At 37.1% G+C, this 23,524-nt stretch overlaps 1 protein-coding gene across 7 annotated transcripts in view; it reads left to right on the forward strand.

Moving 5' to 3' along the window:
• uvrag (UV radiation resistance associated gene) overlaps window positions 1-23,524 on the forward strand; it is a 142,492-nt gene that overhangs the window by 9,260 nt on the left and 109,708 nt on the right. For all 7 annotated transcript variants that reach the window (XR_007895807.1, XR_007895808.1, XR_007895809.1 and 4 more), the window contains exons 4-6: window positions 726-887; window positions 6,032-6,106; window positions 6,261-6,346. Coding sequence is in view for 4 of the 7 variants with exons in the window: in XM_051684415.1 (XP_051540375.1) it covers window positions 726-887; window positions 6,032-6,106; window positions 6,261-6,346 (323 nt within the window). In the remaining 3 variants the exon portion in view is untranslated. The remainder of the gene's footprint in view (window positions 1-725; window positions 888-6,031; window positions 6,107-6,260; window positions 6,347-23,524) is intronic.

A 23,524-nucleotide genomic window follows, 5' to 3' on the forward strand; every position in this document is an offset into this window, starting at 1 on the left:
TTGCCTTCCCTTCTGAGATAGTCAATCCGCGCATCTTATCATGTTGCTTGTTATGACACCGCGGAGACTCCCAGCATGTGGAGGCTCGTGCTATTCTCCGCGATCCACGCACAACTTACCACACGCCGTGATTAGAACCACTAATTGTGACCACGAGGAGGTTACCCCATGTGACTCTACCCTCCCTAGCATCTGGGCCAATTTGGTTTCTTAGGAGACCTGGCTGGAGTCACTCAGCACACCCTGGAGTCGAACTCGTGACTCCAGGGGTGATAGTCAGTGTCAACACTCGCAGAGCTACCCAGGCCCCACACTTATGTATTATTAATAAAAGCTAGTATGTTTCATGGCCTGAATTACTGTTATTTATTGACGTATACATTGGGGTATAAAATGTCTGAAACCACTTGTGAAATGCATATTTAGTTTGCTTTTTTTTTTAATTTTTATAAATATGACATTTATTATGTATTAAGTTGTCAATATCACAATTTCAGTGAATATTTTTAACTAAACGTGAAGCTCTGAACTTCTTAGTATTTTGTATGGCCCCCTTTTGCTTAAATGACAGCATGAGCTCGAGCTGTCATGGTCTCCACAGGTTTATGCAAAATTTGATGATCCATATTCTGTATATAAGAACAACTTTTCTTTCATTTTACGCAAGGTCAGAAGGACTAAGTAACTACAAAGTGATTATTATTTTGTTTGTGTGTGTTTTCCAGAATCCGACATGGCGGAGTTTAGATTTTGCCATGCTGCCGGACCTCTTGGATACATCTGTGTCATGTTTTGTTGTGAGAATATGGGGTGGAAGGGAAGATCAGTACCAACTGCTTATTGAGTGGAAAGTCAACCTGGATGGGCTCAGATACACAGGACAACAGGTTAGGAGTCAAACCTATATATACTCTTTTTTTTTTTTTTTTTTTTTTCCTCTCAATTCAGTTCTATTCTGTTTCGTTCCGTGAGCTTTATTGGCATGACATTAGTACATGCAATGTTGCCAAATTTTTTAATTTCTGTGACAAACTGTCCAAGGTAGCATGAAAACAGTATTAATCGAACAATGTTAACTGAAACTATATTAATTGAACTGTAAAAATTGAAGATAAAATGAAACCGGTATTAAGAAAGCAAGAAAATAAAGAAAGGTAAATTAATAAAAAAGGTCATGTGGAATGGGGGCTTATTGGTTGTTTCTCAGGTTTTCTATATCTCTTTCTTTCTCTCTTTCTCCCATTACTTTGGGATGTTTTTTTTTTTATTTTATTTTTTTTATATAAATATAAGATGCCTGAGAGGGTTTTATTTTTAATTTGTAAGCGCTTACGAAATTTAAACTAGAGATAGACCGATACATTGGTTTTACTAATTAATCGGTTACTAAAGTTGCTGTATGTATATCTTTCATCATTAACAATATTCATCCATATTTTTATCCTCATTTCAATGCATTTTTTTATTGTGATTAGATAATCAAGTGTTCTAAATTGAAGCAAGGGCATGCAAAAAAACCCAAAGCAATTATATGGAAGTTTGCCCTGTCAGCACATACATTGCGTTTCCAACGTCATATCTTGTGACCAATAATAAACCTTGTTCCTCATTAAACCTCACATACACCAACCACCTCTGGAGTTCACTAGTTCGAATCCCAGGGCGTGCTGAGTGACTCCAGCCAGGTCTCCTAAACAACCAAATTGGCCCGGTTGCTTGGGAGGGTAGAGTCACATGGGGTAACCTCCTCGTGATCTCTATAATGTGGTTTGTTCTCGGTGGGGCGCGTGGTGAGTTGAGCGTGGATGCCGCGGTGGGTGGCGTGAAGCCTCCACAGGCACTATGTCTCCGTGGCAACGCGCTCAACAAGCCACGTGATAAGATGCGTGGGTTGACAGTCTCAGACGTGGAGGCAACTGGGATTTGTCCTCCACCACCCGGGCTGAGGCGAATCACTACGTGACCATGAGGACTTAAAAGCACATTGGGAATTGGGCATTCCAAATTGGGAGAAAAAAAAAAAAAAAAAAAAACATACACTACCGGTCAAAAGTTTAAGGTCACTTACTTATTCTTTATTTTTTTTTTTTATTATTATTATTTTTTTTTTCATATTTTAGAATAATAGTAAAGTCATCTAAACTATGTAATAACAGAAATGGAACTGGGAATTATGTTGTGACTATAAAAATCCAAAATAAATCAAAATTATGTTATATTTTAGCATCTTCAAAGTAGTCACCCTTTGCCTAGAATTTGCAGAAATGTACTCTTGGCATTTTCTCAACCAACTTCTTGAGGTATCACCCTGGGATGCTTTTAAACAGTATTGAAGGAGTTCCCATCTATGCCTGGCACTTATTGGCTGCTTTTCTTTATTATTCGGTCAAAGTCATCATTTAAAAAAAACTACAATTTTAGTTTTGTAATGAAATCAATTAATATGTTGGCACAATTATATTTTTGTCTACAAAACTAATTTGAAACATTTAAGAATACGCCTTCAGATCAAAAGATTTTTAAGATCATGAGAAACATTTCAGTCAAGTGATCCCAAACTTTTGAATCTCAGTTGTGCTCAAAAGTTTGCATACCCTTGGAGAATTGGTAATATATGTACCATTTTTAAAGAAAACATGAGTGAGCAGGCAAAACACATTTCTTTTATTTCTTATGGGATTCATATTCAACTGTAGGTTATAACAGAATGGCACAATCATAAAACAAAACATGGCAACAAAGAAAAAAATTAAATGACGCCTGTTTAAAAGTCTGCTTACCCTTAGTTCTTAATACTGTGTATTGCCCCCTTTAGCATCAATGACAGCGTGCAGTCTTTTGTAATAGTTGTCTGTGAGGCCCCAAATTCTTGCAGGTGGTATAGCTGCCCATTCGTCTTGGCAAGATGCCTCCAGGTCATGCAAAGACTTTGGTTGTCTTGCATGAACCGCATGTTTGAGGTCTCCCCAGAGTGGCTCAATTATATTAAGGTCAGGAGACTGTGATGGCCACTACAGAACCTTCACCTTTTTCTGCTGTAACCACTGGAAGGTCATCTTGGCCTTGTGCTTAGGGTCATTGTCGTGCTGGAAAGTCCAAGAGCATCCCATGCGCAGCTTTCGTGCAGAAGAATGCAAATTGTCTGTAAGTATTTTCTGATAACATGCTGCATTCATCTTGCCATCAATTTTCACAAGATTCCCCATGCCTTTAGAGCTCACACACCCCCAAAACATCAGTGAGCCACCTCCATGCTTCACAGTGGAGATGGTATTCTTTTCACTATAGGCCTTCTCTCCAAACATAGCGCTTATGGTTGTGACCATAATGCTTTATTTTGGTCTCGTCACTCCAAATTACAGTGTGCCAGAAGCTGTGAGGCGTGTCAAGGTGTTGTCGGGCATATTGTAACCGGGCTTTTTTGGCGCAGTAAAGGCTTCTTTCCGGCAACTCGACCATGCAGCTCATTTTTGTTCAAGTATCGTCATATTGTGCTCCTTGAAACAACCACACCGTCTTTTTCCAGAGCAGCCTGTATTTCTCCTGAGGTTACCTGTGGGTTTTTCTTTGTATCCCGAACAATTGGTCTGGCAGTTGTGGATGAAATCTTTCTTGGTCTACCTGACCTTGGCTTGGTATCAAGAGATCCCCCGAATTTTCCACTTCTTAATAAGTGATTGAACAGTACTGACTGGCATTTTCAAGGCTTTGGATATATTTTTATATCCTTTTCCATCTTTATAAAGTTCCATTACCTTGTTACACATGTCTTTTGACAGTTCTGCTCGCCATGGCTCAGTATCTAGCCTGCTCAGTGCATCCACGTGAGAGCTAACAAACTCATTGACTATTTATACACAGACACTAATTGCAATTTAAAAAGCCACAGGTGTGGGAAATTAACCTTTAATTGCCATTTAAACCTGTGTGTGTCACCTTGTGTGTCTGTAACAAGGCCAAACATTCAAGGGTATGTAAACTTTTCATCAGGGCCATTTGGGTGATTTCTGTTACCATTATGATTTAAAAAGGAGCCAAACAACTATGCGATAATAAATGGCTTCATATGATCACTATCCTTAAAAGATTTTTTTTTTTTTTTTGCATGATCAGTCATATTTTCAAAATCAGTACCAAAATATCACATTTTTTGCCAGGGTATGCAAACTTTTGAGCACAACTGTGTATGTGTGTGTGTGTGTATGTATATATATATATATATATATATATATATATATATATATATATATATATATATATATATATATATATACATACAGGTGCATCTCAATAAATTAGAATGTCGTGGAAAAGTTCATTTATTTCAGTAATTCAACTCAAATTGTGAAACTCGTGTATTAAATAAATTCAAATTCAAAAATGAAGCCAGGCTTTCAAAAACCATAATATACAGTGTGTGTGTGTATATATATATATATATATATATATATATATATATATATATATATACACACACACACACTGTATATTATGGTTTTTGAAAGCCTGGCTTCATTTTGCTGCATCATTGAATTTTATGATGCTGGCAGCCCATGCTTATGTATTATTATTATTTATTTTATTTACTTTTTCTCCCCTTTTCTCCCCAATTTGGAATGCCTAATTCCCAATGCGCTCGAAGTCCTCGTGGTGGCGTAGTGACTCACCTCAATCCAGGTGGCGGAGGACGAATCTCAGTTGCCTCCGCGTATGAGACAGTCAATCCGCGCATCTTATCACTTGGCTTTTTGAGCACATTACCACGCGCCCCACCGAGAGCGAGAACCACACATTATAGCGACCACGAGGAGGTTAACCCACCGTGACTCTACCCACCCTAGCAACCGGGCCAATTGGTTGCTTAGGAAGCCTGACTGGAGTCACTCAGCAAACCCTGGATTCGAACTTGCGACTCCAGGTGTGTTAGCCAGCATCTTTACTTGCTGAGCAACCCAGGGCCCACGCTTATGTATTATTAATAAACACCTGTATGTTTCACGGCCTGAATTACTGTTATTTACTGATAAACCACTAGTTAAAATGCATCTTTTTTTTATTGTAAAATTTATTACAAATTAAATGGTCAAAATCACAGTTTCAATGAAAAGTTTAAATTAACATGAATATATGTATTGTGTACACACACACACACAAAACAACCTTCATCTGGTGAATATATATAGGCTAAAAAAAGTTTAATTTGGTTAATACTTAATATAGAGCATTGTTTGGGGGCCAAGTCTCCATCATTAAAAAAAAAACATCCCTGGTGTGTTTCAGGTTTATGTAGTTAAAAGTCCTGCAAATTTGCATCAAGTTTTTATTATTATTATTGGGATTTTTCATCTAAGTATTAATTTTGGACTCTTGTAGCCTCTGTGTCTGTGCCTGTGCCTGTCATATCAAAGAAAGAATAAGCAAATTTTTTAACATTCAATAAATTGAGTTTAAAAACTATCAGCCGATTAATCGGTTATCATCCTTTCCAACCTCCTTTGTTATTTGTTTTTCAAAATCCACTATCATTTGGCCTGTAATTTAAACACACATACTTAGATATCAAGGGCAGAATAGCTGATAAATATTTTTTTTTTTTGTCATAGTAATAATAGTAGTAGTTGTCATAGTAACTTAATACATATTACCACTGCACAATTACGAGTCTGTAGTGTTTATACATGCACAAAAATTACTGACTGAGAACACACTGAATTTAACATCTATCTGCCAACTATGCATTACTGATAATAAACAAATGCATAGTTCATGTAACAGCAGACAGGCTGTCATTTATCAAGTAAATATTTTATTTGTGGGGTGGGGGATCTTTTGTATATTTTTAATTTTTTTTATAGCTACAATTGATGAGAAGACATACATCAAATGATTCCAGACATCACTTTCTCTCTCTCCCCTTTTCCTTTTTTTCTTTTTCTCTTTCACCAGTAAACACTATTGAAATCAAGGGACATTCTGATACAAATCCACATCCAAAACCTTTTTATATTCTCTCCCTCTGTTTTCCTGTCAGATTCGTTCAAGAAACCCAAATGAGATCATCTTTGGACTGAATGATGGCTACTATGCAGCTGAGTTTGATCAGAAGGTATTGTTCAAACTCTTGGAATAAGCCCCAGATAAATTCCTGGCCATCTTTAGACCTCGTTATCCATCGTAGCTTCAATTCACTTATATCTCTTGGGTTTTTCCAACAGTTAAGAAGTCATCTTTGTGAAGCTGATAGGTTGTTTTCTCCACAGGAGAGTTCTGACAGGAAGAAGAACAGCTTGCTCCAGGTGGACCAGAGCTCGGTTAGGAACTCCTACAGTGTTTTCTCCCTGCTTAGGTGAGATGGACTCTATTTAAAGGACATATCATAGAAAATATTATGTTTCCTGGTCTTTTGTTATAAAAGAGCTCCAAGTACTATGCAGTCATACTTGATTGTTCATAATGCAAAGATTCCTCCCAGTCTACCTAGACCACTTATGACATCACATCCATAAGCACATTAACATATGAACAATTTACAATTAGTGTAATCCCCCAAAGTGAAATTTCTGGCATAATTTACTCTCCCTCGTGTTATTACAAACATGTATGACTTGTAGACAATGAAAGTTTTCCAAATTTCCAATTTAAAATTCATTCTCTCCCTCAGATGCATTTCAGAATTGTATTATCCTGCCATTTGTGACCCTGAAGCAATTCCCTCAGAGTCCAGAAATGTTCCCTCCCTTCTCCGCCAGATAGCGCTCTGTGTCTTTTCCAAATAGGCCCCTGCTTCAAGGTGGCAGCTCATCATTTAGACAAAGATGACTGATATTTTTGCAGTCTTGGATAACCGTAATCCTTGGATAAATGACATGACAGATGAGGAGAGCAGGAAATCAAGGAGGAAAAATGATTCCACCTGGTCATAATTGGCAGACTCCTTCAAGCTCAGTAAAGGGGTTCCATTGGCCTGTTCAATGTTGGTGGAACATTCTGCTGTAGCTTCTCTGCCCCACTTAGTGGCAGCAGTGCTCTTTTAATACAGCCTTGAAGCAGAGACCTTGAAGTTCTATTCTTAATATAACACAACCTGAGAGATAAAGGAAGCCCTTTAGGAACTGTGTTACCTAACTATGACACACTTCCTATAGTCAGATTTAACCATGTGTGTTCTTACAAACACAGTTCTGCTGTATTACAACATCATGAAATCATATCTATAAAGGAACTGTCTTTGATTCTGCAGATCTTGTTAACTGTTAAGAAACAGACAAGCTGTAAACACTGCGTTCTCCCAAAAGTATCTATTTGCTAAAATCCATACACACCTACACTTTATTGCCTATTTAAATTGGATAGATTTACACCACATCTACAAGTCAAAAATATGGACACACTAATTCATATTCTATTATTGCTATTTTCCACATTTTAGAATAGCAGTTAAGTCACCAAAACCATGAAATAATACAAATGGAAGTATGCCGATTAAGAAGTGATCAAAATGTAAAGCAAATGAAAACTATTCGACATTTTAGCTTCTTCAAAGCCCACACTCTGGGCTTTTTTTCAGCCAACTTCATGTTTTATCCATGCTTTTTCAAGTTAGAGTTCTTATGTATCTTATGTACAGGTGTTGACCTCTTTTTTCACTATCCGAACCAATTAATCTATTTTGGTTTTAGGTTTGTAATAGTGTGTTTCTTCAACTTTGGGCAATTTAACATCCCAGGGATTGATTTTTACTGATTTTTAATCACTTTCCATGGATTGGTTTTACTGTTTTAACCTTCTCCTAGACCCACACTTTCAATATTAAACTATGAAAATCCATAAAAAAAATTGTTACATGTTTAAAACTATGGTAATCTAAATAAATTTGGCCCTTATAATTTTTTTCAAAAGTTAGTGTATTTAATAACCAAGTTGACAAAAGTGTCAGTGAAGAGCATGCTTGAAATGAAATATGAGACCAGTAATGTTTGAAGAAAAGAAAAAATCATGGTTAATATCACTATTAAACTATTATTTTATTGGCCGTCATTTCCAATTGAGCTATAATTCTGCGAAATTATGCAAATATGTGAAAATATTATTTAATTGTGTGTATTTAGCATTAAAAAAAGCATATGTTAGCTATGAAATTAGCCAAAGTAGTAGGACGTTTTATTCCAAAAATGGATTAAAAAATTTAATTTCCATCACCGTCATTTCTAACACATAGTTCCATTAAACAGAATTTGAGAGGTGCTGGAAATAACACCGTAGTGGGAATTATCATGACTTTTTCACAATAAAGACAAAAATGACAGTTTCCTGTCATGCATGCACACATTGCTGGACATTTTTAGCAGACAGTTTTTAAAAATATTAATGAGTGTGACAGTGTTTTTGCAAGACTTTCTAGAAGTCCAGAGTGCTAAAAGTGCCCAGTTGAAGAAACCCATATATAGTAGCTTAGTAATGAAATTCATACATAGGCAAAGTTAATTTTTGTCTACAAAACTAGTTTCAAGCATTTAAGTATAAGCCTTAAGATCAAAAGGTTTTTAAGATAATGAGAAACATGAAGTGTTTGTATTCTAAATCTAAGAGTATATCCATTGGAGGGCTTAGTCTTTTCTGATTGTATGTTCGAGTGTGTAGTTTGTTCATATATTTCCTCTGGAATCTTGGGCAGCCCCTCAGCGTGGTACTGTAGTAGGGTGATATAGAAGTAGCTGGAGGGTACTGCTCTCTACTCTTGATGGTGTTTGTGAGTCTCTTGGTAGTCTTGATTAGGAGTCTGTGCAATATCTTTGCTTCGTCCTGAGGTGGGCCCACATCTTGGCCGAGATTCCAAAAACTCACACAGAGGTTGCATACTTGTGTACACATACCAACAGACAGAAACATGCACGGGATATATTACTTTCCAGCTTTCTTTGTACCTCTCTCTGTCATTTTTACACTAGTTTTTTGGAGGATGACTGCATGGAAAGAAAATGCTGTGATTGAGCTTGATTCTGTGAAACTTAATTTGATGAAGGAACCATAATTTTTCCTACTACTTTATCCTTATACCACTGTATATTTTGACTGAAGAAATTAACAGGTGCAGTGGATTGAACTTAAAGCTTCTGTGTAAATTTGTAAACATTTAAATACCTTTCCCTGTCCCAGTTTAACATTCACAGACAACTGTAAATTGCTGTGTTTATGTAGTCCGACATGTCAGTTTCTGTCTCAGCCAATGGCGTGAGACGGGGGCGGGAGCACAGGACTACCTGTTTGTCAGACCAATGGTAGACACAGGATAAACAATCATTATTTTTGTAATTTCACTCGATGCCACTAGAAGTACAGAAATTACACACTGTAGCTATAATGTTTATCATTTTCCTGTTTTTTACCCAATAAGTATCCATCTATTAGTGCAGATTTTTTACTAAAATTTTGATAGTCGATGTGCATTCTTATATGTCTGCAAGACATGAAGAAATCCAGAGTGAATTTAAGTATGTGTAGCCCCTGATTAACTCTTTGAGAAAAAACTTTCTTGTTGTTTTCCGGGTTGAATGAACGGATGGCGTGGTTGTTATCAGCTTCGAGGAAGCATTTGTTTCTGATTGACAGCACCATGTTGTCAGCGATTAACTGTCAGGCTCGTTCAACCTGACAAGTTTTTAGTGGGAAAAACACAGAGTGGAAAAGAGAGAGAATATAAAATGAGAGTAGTTAGTCTTCTAATAAAATGAATCATTAATCAAAAGAGAAATGTTTCCTTTTCGTGTACGATTTATGCTACTGCAGGGTGGGCAGCCCGTCCATCATACTATAACAGGGTGCTCATGGAAGACAAGTGGGGATACAGTGATCTACATTAGTTCAAGTTGCCAAAAATCTATTGTAACGAGTGCTTTCCTTTGTTTTTGTTTTTATGATTGTGTTTTAGTAGGCTTAAGTGTAAGTGTTTTGTCTAGAGCAGTTTTGTCTGTTTGGTTTAAAAAGATATGTATGAAATTATAGTCACAAGAATAAGTTTAGCGCTTGCTTTAAAGGGTTACTTCATACAAAAGTGAAAATTATGTAGTTACCCTAATGTTGTTTCAAACCTGTATGACTTTCTTCCATGGGATGCAAAAGGAGAAGCTTAGCAGAATGCTCAGGCTGCTCTCTTCCATACGAAAGTTGAGGCCGACCACGGACTCTCAAGCTCCAAAAAGAAGAAAAAAGCATCACAAATGTAATCCAATTTACTTGTGTGCTATACTCCATGTCTTCTGAAGCCACGCAAAAGCTTTTTGTGACATTCTGCCATAAAGAACCTATATTGTGTTCCACAGAAGAAAGTTAGTCTTACACTTTTTGATACATATGGGTGAGTAAATAAAATATTTAAATATCCGTGAACTGTTCCTTTAAATCTGTCTGCAACTTTGCCGCTCATTGTATTTTCTGTCATTATTACGTCTAAACTTAGTTTTTTTGGTTCTCTGCATCCTTATACAGGAAATGCTCTCAGTCAGGCTCAAGCAAGTCAAAGGAAATTCCAGCTAGCTGTCGAATTGAACTTTTATCTCGCTTTTCTCCTCACAGCTGGTTCACCCTTGGGATAATCAACATTCTGAGCATTCAAAATCTTTTTTGAGTGAGAAATTGTCCTAACTAGGCTAGTTGTCTTACGTAATATAGCTAAATCTAGTGTATTTCACCCACTATTCTGGATTTTTTTTTATCTGCCATTGGTCGATAAACAGATAGCTCAGCCCCAAACTCTTGCCGTTGGTTGAGTCGATGTTGCCTGATTGGGCTGGTATATATTCTCATCAAAGAGAGCAATGTTTTGATAGTACTACAGACTGCTTATTTATTGTTGTCTCTGCATGTTAAGCTGGAATATGAGAAAATATTTTACATAATTTTATTTGAAGTTGGTATTGTTTTTCCCACTTCTCAGAATATGTATTTTTTAAAAACCTTCACCATTTTGATCTTGGCCTTTTGATTTCCAGCAAAAGTAGCATGTCGGTCATTAAAGTAGCATGTCGGAGAACAGAGGCAGCGTTGTATGGCAAAGTTCAGGGTATAGAGCTTGACCCTGTAGTTGCCATGGCAATAAGCCCTTCCTGCTTTTAGCGCCTTTCAGCAGGTCAGCGGGTCGTATGCTCCCTCGCCACAGGGCATGGTTCTGGACTGGATTATCGGGTACGGTTTTAACAGCTGTGTCTGCACAAGCCCTCCAAAACCCTAAAGCAATGACCTGAGAACCGGTAACGCCTGCCATGCCTCACAGAAAAACAAGTTCAGCCTTAATCTCCGCTTCGGCCGTCTGAAAACGGATGCTGGTGTTTTTGACTCTCAGGGCTTTGTGGAAGACTGTGGTAATAATAGTGTCGAGAAGGCTTGAGGGGATATGAAGTCCTTCTTATAGAGAAGCTTTAATAAAGGGATAAAGTGCATCAGCATGTCTTCATCATCTTCTCCATGGCCTGTGTACCAAGATTGCTAATCTTGGGTAGGTTTAACCACTGGTGGTAATTCAGATTTCTTTGCCACAACTTTATCTTTCGGTATAAAGGAGTAGTTCACCAAAAATGTAAATTCTGTCATCATTTACTCACCCTCATGTCAGTCCAATCCCTTTTGACTTTCTTATGTGGAACACAAAAGGAACAATCTGAATGAATATCCCATTTCATCTGTTCAGTTCAATGGCAGGTGATGGTGACTCATTTCAAAGTTTGAAAAAGTAGCCAAAAGTAATGTAAAAGTAGTCTATGTGGCCCGCACGTCATATTCCAGATATTCTAAAGGCATATGGTAGGTTTTGTTGAGAAACAGCCCGAAGGTTATATTTCAGTTATAATCTTGACCTTTTCAAAACCTGGAAAGATCAGGGAATTTTAAAATTGTGCTTTCCAGGCAATCATGCTCCTGACCTGTACGTTAATTCTGTAAAAAAGAAACATTACTGCTAACAGAACAATGCAAGCTTTATGAACCAATTTGATACAGTAGGGGGCAGTCGGTGCTCCAGCTGTACATGCAACGTGCCTCATCAAACCAATGGGCAGGCAGCTCAACCCTCTACAGATGTGCTTTTGACGATCAAGACATGTTTTTCAAAGTTTAACTTGGCACGTCATCCTAAAAGCATAGCGCTTAAGACTAGAGGCACCAAAAACTAGTGAGACGCAATGCAGCCAAAGTGAGATGCTTTAGAAGCATCAGTCTGACAGATCATTACATAGACCAACAATTAAAAATAGAGCAGAGGGGATGTAGGCCAATAATAAGGTTATTTTCAATGATATGGAAATAAAGCAAACAATATTTTGACTTTTAAAGACACTTTTTTATTGTCTAAATGCTTTAATTGGATCTTGCCACAATATACTGTATGTATATAACGAAATGTATTTGGTCTGAATTATAATATTTATTATGTATTATATTTATAATCATTATATTCTAAATTACCTTTATTTAGGGGGCTTTTGCAGTAAATATAGATATGTCATTAATTGTGATTCATTTGATTAATTAATCGTAACCAAGTAATTTGATTACAAAATTTAATCAATTGACAGCCCTAATTTTATAGCTAAAATCTTAGCTCAAAAAGGTCAATGAAATGTCATGGAAATTGATTGGTCAAAAAGTGTGAAAACTTTGTTATTGTAAAATAATTCGCTTAACTACATCCTGGAATTACAATCATCTGCGGGCGTTAGTGAGGTCTTCTGAGTGGCTGTATTCCTATGCTGTAAGTTTAGTAGTAGTTAACAAAGTTGCAGCCTATGAAGAGTGACTCATCAATTGCTAATGAGGTTCCATTTTGATTAGAATACTGTTTATGTAGACACCTGCCCACATGTACAGCAAGCCAGCTCACTTAGTCCTACTCTCTCTTTCTCTCTTTCATATGTTACCTTCAGTGAAAAGTGTTGTCAAGTCTAATCACTCTGGGTTAATGTAGAGTGCATTCTTTCTGGATTCTGCTTGCGATTACTCCATCTTTTGGCATGCACAATGGAGTTGTGTGTGTGCGTAATGCATTTCCCTGTCTGCTGGGTTGGATGGCCACGATGTTTTAACACAAATTTATGTAACGCTCATAATGCTAGAGTCCCAAAGCTGTAATATCTAACTTTGGATGGAATGCACATTACAGAATACAGCTGAATATGCTGAGAGACATTGATGTAAGGCTTAGCTGGACATGAACGCCTCCTTGCCGTGACTCGGAAGGCCTGATCGCTTGCAGGCCTCAAAACACAGCAAATCTGCAGCTTACGTGAGCTAAACTGGAGATCTTGAACTCCTACACTTGGATTTGTAAGAAAGAAATTTCCCTTTTGGTCCAATTACAAAATACATGTTGAAATGAAAGCTTTTTGGCTCATGCTAAGGAGCTGGACTTGTTTATTTGATTAATCAGAAGGGGAGCAATTCTGCACAGCTGGAAAGTTATGAAAGTAGGCAACAGGCATTTTACACGAAGATGATACAAAAATAGGGCTAGAAAGTCTTAAATTAGATTAGATTAAATTTTATTGTCACTGTGCACAGTACAAGTACAGAACCAATGAAATGCAAATTAACTCCAGGTTCAGTTCCAGTTAAGCTCAATCAACAGCATTTGTGGCATAATTTTGATCACCACAAAAATTTATTTGACTTGTCCCTCCTCTTTAAAAAAAAAAAAAAAAAAAAAAAAAAAAAGGTGAAAAAAATCTGTTACAGTGAGGCACTTACGGAAGTGAACGGGGCCAATCCGTAAATGTTAAAATCCTCACTGTTTCAAAAATATAGCCATAAGACATAAACAGTATGTGTGGTAACATGATTTTAGTGTAATAAAATCGCTTCCTAACCATTTCAAGTCATTAACAATTTTTCAACTTCCTTGCTATGACGACCCAACGCCGTAAACCCTAAAACAACTGTAAAAATGTAAACTTTTTTACATCTCAAATAAACACGATTAAACAGAAGAATTAATGTGCTTTTATAAAATTATAAGCTTCACATTTCTGAATTTAAACCCTCCAAAAATTGGTCCAATTGACTTTCAATGTAAGTGCCTCACTGTAACCTAGATTTTTGCTCTTTTTTTTTTTTTTTTTTTTTTTTTTAAGAAAAAGGGACGAGTCGAAATGATTTTTTTGTGGTAATCAACATTATGCCACAAAAGAAGTGGATTGAGCTTAACTTCCTGTGAACCCAGAATTTTCTTTTCAAGAGTAATTGAATAGAGGTGCTTCATTTTCAGAAAATTGTTTATCAAATTTTATTTAAGCTGTTCTAGATTCTATTTATTTTAAATTAGGTTTGCTGTTTGTGCAACACTGTTACCAAGATTTGGGAAATGTCTGAATGCATGACTTTCATTACTTTCTGGAAATTAAATAAAATAAAATAAATTAAATAAATAAACATACAAATAAAATAAATGCCAGAATGGGTTATAGGGTTGCCAGTAACAGAGTTGCTGATTTATTCTAAATGATGCTATCACTCAATGGGGTAAGCTAGTTTGAGACCACATTATGTTTTATAGTTACTGATACATTTTAAATTCCCATAATTGTAAGAAAAATATTTGTTTAATCATTTTTGTTGCAATTACTTCTGTAACAGGTTTGAGCTGGACAAAATCAATACAGATATTTGGTGAGTTTAAGGCTAGGTTAATTTTATTATACAAAAGTTTATTAACATATCTATTTTATTAATTTTTTTACTCCAAAGAACAAGGGATTTTATTGCTTAAGTAATAGGACACTAATTTGTACCCCATTTATGGTCATCCTGAAGTGGCAACAAGCGAGACTGCTCAAGAATAGACCGGAGACTTGCATTTACCCCTGCATAGCAAAGCAACTAAACAACTAAATTTACCTCTATTGAACAAAACTGAGCACAGATGATGTCGTGTCGAAGTGTCAAAAGGATCAGCTGTCTTTCGGCAAAGACCATGCAGGAATGACGGAGGCCTAAATATTTTAATGGGGCACAATCTTATCTGCCCCCTCAGCAATGGAGACAATGGTGAATTCTGAGATGTATGTAGACAGAGGCGTGTGTTAACATTCTCCTGATCTGAGCAGCAGGTAGGGGACAACTGCAGATATTCATGTGTTTGTTTTCTTTTCCGTTCAGGCTCACATCCCTTCCAATTGTTTGCGCTCATGATTTTTCCATGTTGCGTCACTTGTTCATTGTGCAGTGAAAGTGTTTTTGTAAAGGATATTTGGAACCATGTTCAAATATGTGGCGTGTTTTTTTTACGTATGACCCAATATTTCTGATTCCTTCGCACAGGCTGCGTACCTTACCTTATTTATGGATTGAAAGTGTAATTATTAGCCTACATTGAAAAACATCTATCAGGGACACTAGAATCATACCAGTATAATGAGAGCAGAGAGCATTTTTAAAGGGAAAATTGAGTTTAAAGCTGTAATCTGTGTAATCTCTGGCTAGTGCCACTAAATGGAATTGCAAAAAGAATGACTGTTTTCAAGCAGGTTTCCCAAACACACTCCCTGTCTTCCATTGGTTGAAAAAAAAACAAAAAACAGATGGTCCCACCCCAAACTCTCACTATTGGTTGGGATGCACAGACATATATAGCAATTTTTAATAACTGAGCCATACTTTTTGGGTGAATCAACCTACAAATGGTTTAGTTATAGTTGTCTCTGCATATAAAGCTGGGATAGGGGGAAGTGCTGTATAATAATATAGAAAAAATGGCACACTTCCGCTTTAACGTTAAATGATTAGTTTGAACTGGATCTAAGTGCCCCCCTTTAAAGAAATTATGCATGATATCTAAACAGACCTGTCCCTCACTCTGTGGCTTTGGCAAACTGAGTGTGTGTTTGACTGTGTGTGTGTGACCCGTATCACTATGAGGGAAAGAGGACGTGAAGGAATGGGAAAGACGACAGAAGACTGGCTGTAACCTGATATAAGGGCATTTATAAAAAAAAAAAAAAAAAAAAAGAAGAGACAGAAATGTTTTTGATTCCTTCCATTTTATAGATACTGTACCAACTAGACAGACTGTATTTAATTTCCTTTCTTTGTCTTTTCTGCACACACTCATGCACACGCAGACAAAATGATCTGTGGAATGTTCCATGGAAGCGGATTCTTGAAACTGAAAGGAAATGAGAAAGCAATTCTAAAATATAGTTGATGCTAAAATAATTTTTCTTCTCTGTTAGTTGATTTCCCTGAAAATTAAAAATAGTGTAGCTCTGTGGCACTTTCAAAAAAATGCAGCAACATTGGCTCAACCAGTGGCGTGAGTTTGTGGTGGGATTATCTGTTTGACCGACCAATGCCTAACTGGGGGCATGTTCAAGAAACCTGTTTGAATACATTCATGCGTTTGGTGATGCTGCTGGCGCAGAAATGACATACTTGTGCTTTAAAGGGGTCATGATATGAAGAATTAATTTTCCTTGATCTTTTGACATATAAGAGGTCATTGTACTATAAAAACATATTGTATGTTTTAGAACTCAGAACTTCCTGTTCACTGCAAAAAGAGCATTTGTTGAAACCAAGCTGCCAAAACGACTCATTCTCTATTTCCTCCACATTGTGATGTCACACTGTAGTAGACATTTGCATCTGACCTCATCCACAACAACTCATCAATGCCTACTTTACCTTATAATTTCCGTAGCCCACCCAGCAGCGGTGAGCAGTCAGATGGCAGGTCAGTTAAGAGCAGAGAGCCAATCATAACATCGGGTGTTTACTGTCAAGTCTTAAAGGAGAAGCAGCACCAAAACCGAGTGTTTCTGACAGAGGGTCAGAATGTGGGTGGAAAATTGTCATGTTTTACAAATATATGACTGTTTCTGTGCATAAGAACTTTACTAATATTATAAGTGAACCGCACGAAACATAAAATAATAATAAAAAAGACATGTCGTGAACCTTTTAACTAGTGGCAAGCAAAATTTTGCATCAATGGAGATTGGTTTATGAGCTCCCATCTCTCCGGGTCTTTTTCATATAGCATAAAGTGGCCGCCAAAACCTCTCGAGCCTTATCTTTGTTCTCCTGAAGCATCTGTCTTTGTTTTCATTTCCTGTTTTTTTGGGCCTGATTCTACGATGCTGGGCTGCTGACTTGCAAACAGACAATAGTTGAGATTTATTTGCCGATCACTGGACGGTAAATACATAAACATACTGAGAGGGCAAATCTGGGAGTGATAACGATAATGAGAGAGAGAAAGAAAGACAAAAAGTGGAGAGAGAGAACACTGTTTGCAATAATGTCTCTCTGTTCTGGATCCAATGACTCTGGAGGGAATTAATTTATGTTTAAGGTCGATGAGTAAATTCCTCACTGTGTTTATAACCATTTTCTTCTCCCCTCAATTCTTCTGATCAAACCTTTTTTCTGCCTCTGACGGTGTGCATCCATCCGATAATCTGCTAACACAGTGTTCTGGTATGTTGCAAGCTGTTTTTTGTTTTGTTTTTTTAATTCCTATGAAATCGATTTCTTCATTTTCTGAATCAATGAATCAATGCATCAATGCTTGGGCATTGCTAGGTGATTGCTAGGGCATTGCTGGGTGGTTGCTAGGGCGTTGCTGGGTGGTTGCTAGGGCATTGCGGGATGGTGCAAGGGTGTTCTGGTTGGTTGCTAGGTGGTTACCAGCCCAAGTCAAAAGAGCCCACTTGTATCTCTCTATGATATTCTGGTCCCTATATATGGCTTGGGTCTAGGGTAGGGATGCACCAGCTGTGCGTAAGTTCTCATGTAAGTTAGGACGTAAAGTTCACACTAAGGGCTTAGTAAATACTAGTTAGTTTGTAACTAAGTCAGTGCTTCATTTGGTTGCACCACCTGTTCTTAAGGCAAGACTTAATTAGTAGGTCGTAAGCTCTCCGTAAAGTAATGCGTAGTCGCATAATATGACGTTTACCTGTATTTATCCAATAAACAGCCTTCAAGTTTGTATACAGAAGTGTTAAAAAGCCATGAACTTCGATTTGATCTTGTTACGGTTGATGTTCCAACCTTGTTTGTTCATGTAACTGTCAGCTGTAATAAATTATATCCCCATTAAAATATGATACATAATAAAAGTAGATTTAATAAATAGTATATTTGCCCTGTGTAAATAACAATATATAGGAACTGTATCTAAAATAAATAAGGGTTGATAAATAAATACTAATACAACAGGCTGGAAAAATAGACATTTATTCATTTTAATATCTTATATATTTCGTATATGTTGAAACTTGACACCGGGCGACGCATCCTGAAAACTGCACCGTTAGATCGGTTTCATGCTGAAGAGCCGCATAAAAGTAATTTTGTTTTTCTCTCTCATGAATGTAAACGAGTGTAAATTCAACATCATCATATATGTCGAAATGATTGATGCCTGTCATGCAAAACATGAGCTCATTGATGTCATAAAATATCAGTCTGCTTTTTAATTCCATGCATTACTCCTGGTCGGAGGCTGCCGTAAATATTTAGTTTATACTTAGGGTTACGTCCTACTTAAGTTTAATGGTGCAATGCTCATATATTTAGTAGTGCGTAAATTGTGACTTAGTGCCCATTTATGCCACAACTAGGCAAAGTTTTAACTTACGCACAGCTGGTGCAACCGGCCCCTGGTGTCTATGGGATCTTTCACACTTTTTTTTTCTTCTTTCTTTTTTTTTCACCAAGCTGCACAATTTGAGGGATCATGTTCATGTCCTGAGCACAAATGCACAGAATAATGCAAATTATTTTTATAGAAGTTTTCTCATAAATTTAATACTTGAGATTAGATGTATGTTCAAATCTCTAAACATAAGTATGAGCAATAGTAACCGCTAATACCACTAGTAATCTACTGCTTAGGTCACTGCGAGACTAAATGATTTCCTTGGGATGTCATTCGCAAAAATCATTGCCCTAGTTCCTACAATGTGTTTCACATGAAAAGAAAGTTGTTGTGATAGAGGCGTTTTTGTTTGCACAACAATGTGTGTTTGATGTCTGAGCTGACTTGCCGGTTGCCGGGTAACCTCCTGTGCCCTCTTCTGATTGGCTGAGTGAGATGTTAACTGGTGTTAACTGGTAGTCGGGTCAAGGGCTGATAAGAGTGCAGACATGCGTGAAATCTGATTGGGTGATAACTGCCGCTCACCTGGGGGAAGTGGCCTATCAGATTTCTCCATCTCAATCACGGCAACAATAAAGCTGTTAAATCAACTTTGAGCTGCCTTATCAATGTGCCATATCACCCTGCATATAACGAGGAGACACGGCTGGTAAAAAAATAAAAAATGTTTTTCTTGTCGCTGTGTGAACTTGTTACAGGGTGGGTTTTAAAGGCCCAGTGATTTATGCCGTGGTCGGCTCATGCAGAGTGCTGCCTGGGAAACGTGAGAGACATTATGATGGAGGAAAAGAGAGGCCCCAAATATGAGCATGAGGGGTTTAGTTTACAATCTCAAATAGCAGAAAAAGAGGTGTATAGAAAAGTATGTGAATTTAGTTTATATTCTCTACCAGTCAAAAGTTTGGACACACTTGACTGAATTTGTTTCTCATGATCTTAAAGAGACCCAAAAATGAAAATTCTACCATAATTTACTCACCAAACCCGTGTTAATGTTTTTTGTCTTCTGCGAAACAAAAAAAAGAAGGTATGCAGAAAGTCACCATTCAGTTTCAATGCATCTTTTTTTCATACAATGAAAGTAAATAGTGACTGAGGTTGTCATTCTGCCTAACATTTCCTTTTGCTTTCCATGGAAGATAGTCAATATGGGTGTTGTACCAGATGTAAAGTCACATTTAAATTTATTAAACATATTTAATATTTATGTTGATCAAAAATATATATTTTTACATTTTTTTATTGATTAATTAGAATGGGTAGTTAAGGAAAAGCAGCTTAAAAGTGCTCAACATACAAGAGAACTCCTTCAATAAGGTTTAAAAATCATCCCGCTTTGAATTGCTTCACAATATTGTGATCAGTTCATAAGCCGCATACTTCCATTCCTGTAATTTCATTGTTTTGATGAATTTTATTCTGAAATGTGGAAAATAGTAATGGTAAAGAATGAGTAGGTGTGTCCAAACCTTTAACTGGTAATGAAGTATAAAGTTTGAAGTGTATTTGAAGATGTATTACTACAATTGTGTAAAGACAATTTTAAAACTCCACTTCAAATGATATGCAAAGCTTTCAGGTTGAGTTTGTTTAAAGTAGGTCACTTTTGTGTGCATTGGACTTGGTTTGGCAATGGTCTGTGGCAGGTCAGCTGTACTTCGTGGCACATACAGAGCATTTTAGCATAGTCAAAGGGTGCAGTTTTGGACCAGCATGGTCACGGGAGGGCTGAAACCTAACCCAGATGAATTGCTCAGGGAGTATTAGTCTGCATTGTTTCACTGTACTGATATTGGCACTTAAACTTTGTCAACAAACTGTTTGAATTTTCCTGTGCTAGTCATAGGAAAATGTTGATGGTTTGGATTAGAAGCTGGCCATCTCTCAGTTCTTTCTTGGATCTTTGATTGGATCACTGCAATTTGATGATTGCTAACGAATGATGTGTGTTGTCATTAAATCATCACCATAAGAGCTTTTGGAAGAAAGGAACGGAAGGAAAAGTTGTAAAGTCATATCACAAAGGACTTGTTGACCGCTCTGACAGATTCAATCAAAGGCCCCACGGAGGTGAAGATACAGTGCAACTTGCTTGATTATACAGTAGCATGTGGGACGAAAATCTCTTCTCTTAAAGTTCCCCCAAATAAGAAAATTCTCTCTCCATTTATTCACCCTTATGTCGTTTCTGTTTGACTTTCTTCTGTGGAACATAGTTATCTAGCAGAATGTCCAAGCTCCTCTTGTCCATACAATGAAAGTGATTGGTGACCATGGCTATCCCTGGTCCCCATCCACATTCCTTGTATTGAAAAGCTTGTATGTTTCACACAAGAAAGTCCATTTCATGTTTCCCTCGAGGAGACTCAGAAGTGCATATGGTCGGGTTAAAAACAAACTTTACACAAAGCAAACGTTGATTCGCACCCAAACTACGAAGCTGTGAAATTGCTGCAACACTCTGAAAACCTGGGAGAAAACACGTTTATGAGTGTAACAACCTCTGATTGCTGGTTTCAATATATTTCAGGTTTTAAGAAACCCTTGGGGAACTGCAAAGAACCGCAGAAGACCACACTGGGCATTTAAGGGACAGTTCGCCCCAAAATGAAAACGTACTCACCCTCATGTCATTCAAAATCTGTATGACTTGCAAGATTACATTTTCATTTTTGGACCCAGGTTTTCAGTGTTGCAGCAAATTTGTTTGTGAAACTTTTATTTATTTATTTAAATTTTTTTATCCTCTTTTCTCCCAATTTGGAATGCCAATTCCCACTATTTAGTAGGTCCTCGTGGTGGCACGGTTACTCACCTCAATCTGGGTGGCGGAGGACAAGTCTCTGTTGCCTTCACTTCTGAGACCATCAATCCGCGCATCTTATCACGTGGCTCGTCGTGCATGACACCAAGGAGAATCCCAGCACGTGGAGGCTCATGCTACTCTCCGCGATTCACGCACAACTTACCACGCGCCCCATTGAGAGCGAGAACCACTAATCGCAACCATGAGGAGGTTACCCCATGTGACTCTACCCTCCCTAGCAACCGGGCCAATTTGGTTGCTTAGGAGACCTGGCTGGAGTCACTCAGCATGCCCTGGATTCAAACTCACGACTCCAAGGGTGGTAGTCAGCGTCAATACTGAGCTACCCAGGCCCCACAATTTTAGAGCTTCGTAGTTTGGGTGTGAATAGACATTTGCTTTGTGTAAAATTTGTTTTTAACACGACCATATGCACTTCTGAGTCTCCTTGAGGGAGTCCAGTGAGAATGTGCTAATCCTACCACTCCAAAAGAGAAAATGTTATTGATGGAGTGAGTGAGAGGGGTAAAAGGAAAGTGTGAAGCAAAGTGGATTGTACGCCATCACTGAAAAGTTGTGTGGTTGAGCTCCGAGCAGGCGTTCATGAAAAGCCCCGTGTGGAATTACTATGAGTCGGAATATGCTAGCAACTGTTTCCTTGGCCAATCAGACAACAGCAGCTATGTTACAACAAGGAGTATGGGTTTGGGTGGTTGGTTAGCGTGGTGCATTAAGTCCCTGCTGGTAGATGTCATAACTACACCACCCTGGTTCCAAAAAGAATGTTTCTCTTTTAACAGCAATTTAAATGTTGCCATGTTTTCTGACTAAATATTTTTCAGCAAGCAACATATTAAAAAATGAATCTCAAATATTTCAGAATATTATAGTAGATGATTCACCACAGTTTTTGTTTTGTTTTGAGGACTCTAAAAAGCATGAAATGGTCTTAAGGCTGATTTATACTTCTGTGTCAAACCTACAGCGTATGCCCGCATAGTGGCAATGTGTTGGTTTATATTTATAGTTCTGCGCTGGTGTGTCTGCGCCGTTCTGTGAGTACAGTACACGGCCAAAATGCCAACTATATGTTTCATAAATAAACAAAAGCAATGTAATTTCTGGATTCAGAAGTATTTATTAAATTATTTTAGCATCAAAAATCAGTTCGAAATATGTGAACATTTAGGTACATACAGTATTATTTATTATACATGTTGCCAGGCAGAAATGAATGAGGAAATTACTGTATGCTTGCTCTTAACTTGCTTAAATAATCATAATAATAATACATAAATATTTTGGCATAATTGTAACGTTCTCATCAAATTAATTAACTACTCGCCTGAATAACACAAAATGGGTGTCGTTTTAAAGACTTTACAATGCATATAGGCAATAGAACTAACTCTTACCAGGTGATTTTTAATTTGCTGACAAATTAGAAGTGTTCCGTTTCCATAACTTATGAAATATAATTATTTACCGTACACATAGAGTACTATCAATCAAACATACGGACAAATCATCGTGCTGATCTGAAGGTTCGCAAGTAAAATGTAAAACATATTATTTCACTCACATATCAAAGTAATATCAAGTAAATGCCTGGAGTAAAAAACTTTTAGGGTTTATAAGCTGTAAACAGATAAAATTTGTTGCGTTTCGCTTGTAACTTCATGAAACACAAACAGAATAAAAAACAGCAGATGCTCCCAATTGAGACAATTGCTTTAATGGTCCCGAGTTTAAATACAATGTAACATATTGCTTAGATATTAAAATAAATATGACTGAACTGAGCATGCATTTAATAAACCCTGGCATGTTCATCATTATAATAAATAGATCATGAATTAAGTTACAATTAAAATTGTTACAAGCGATCATTTATATATGTAGTGGGATATGACACTTAATGCCTAACTAATATATCAGCAAGTGATTAAGAAAGACCATCTTTTTGGAAGTGTTTTTAATCAAAGGTATTTGCAGTCGTATGGTGGAATTTAATTTATTTAATTTTATTGAAGCTCAAGATTGTAATACTAGGTCTACTTACAAGCAAATCA

Source organism: Myxocyprinus asiaticus, chromosome 42 (assembly GCF_019703515.2).
Source record: "Myxocyprinus asiaticus isolate MX2 ecotype Aquarium Trade chromosome 42, UBuf_Myxa_2, whole genome shotgun sequence".
Lineage (NCBI taxonomy): Eukaryota > Metazoa > Chordata > Actinopteri > Cypriniformes > Catostomidae > Myxocyprinus > Myxocyprinus asiaticus.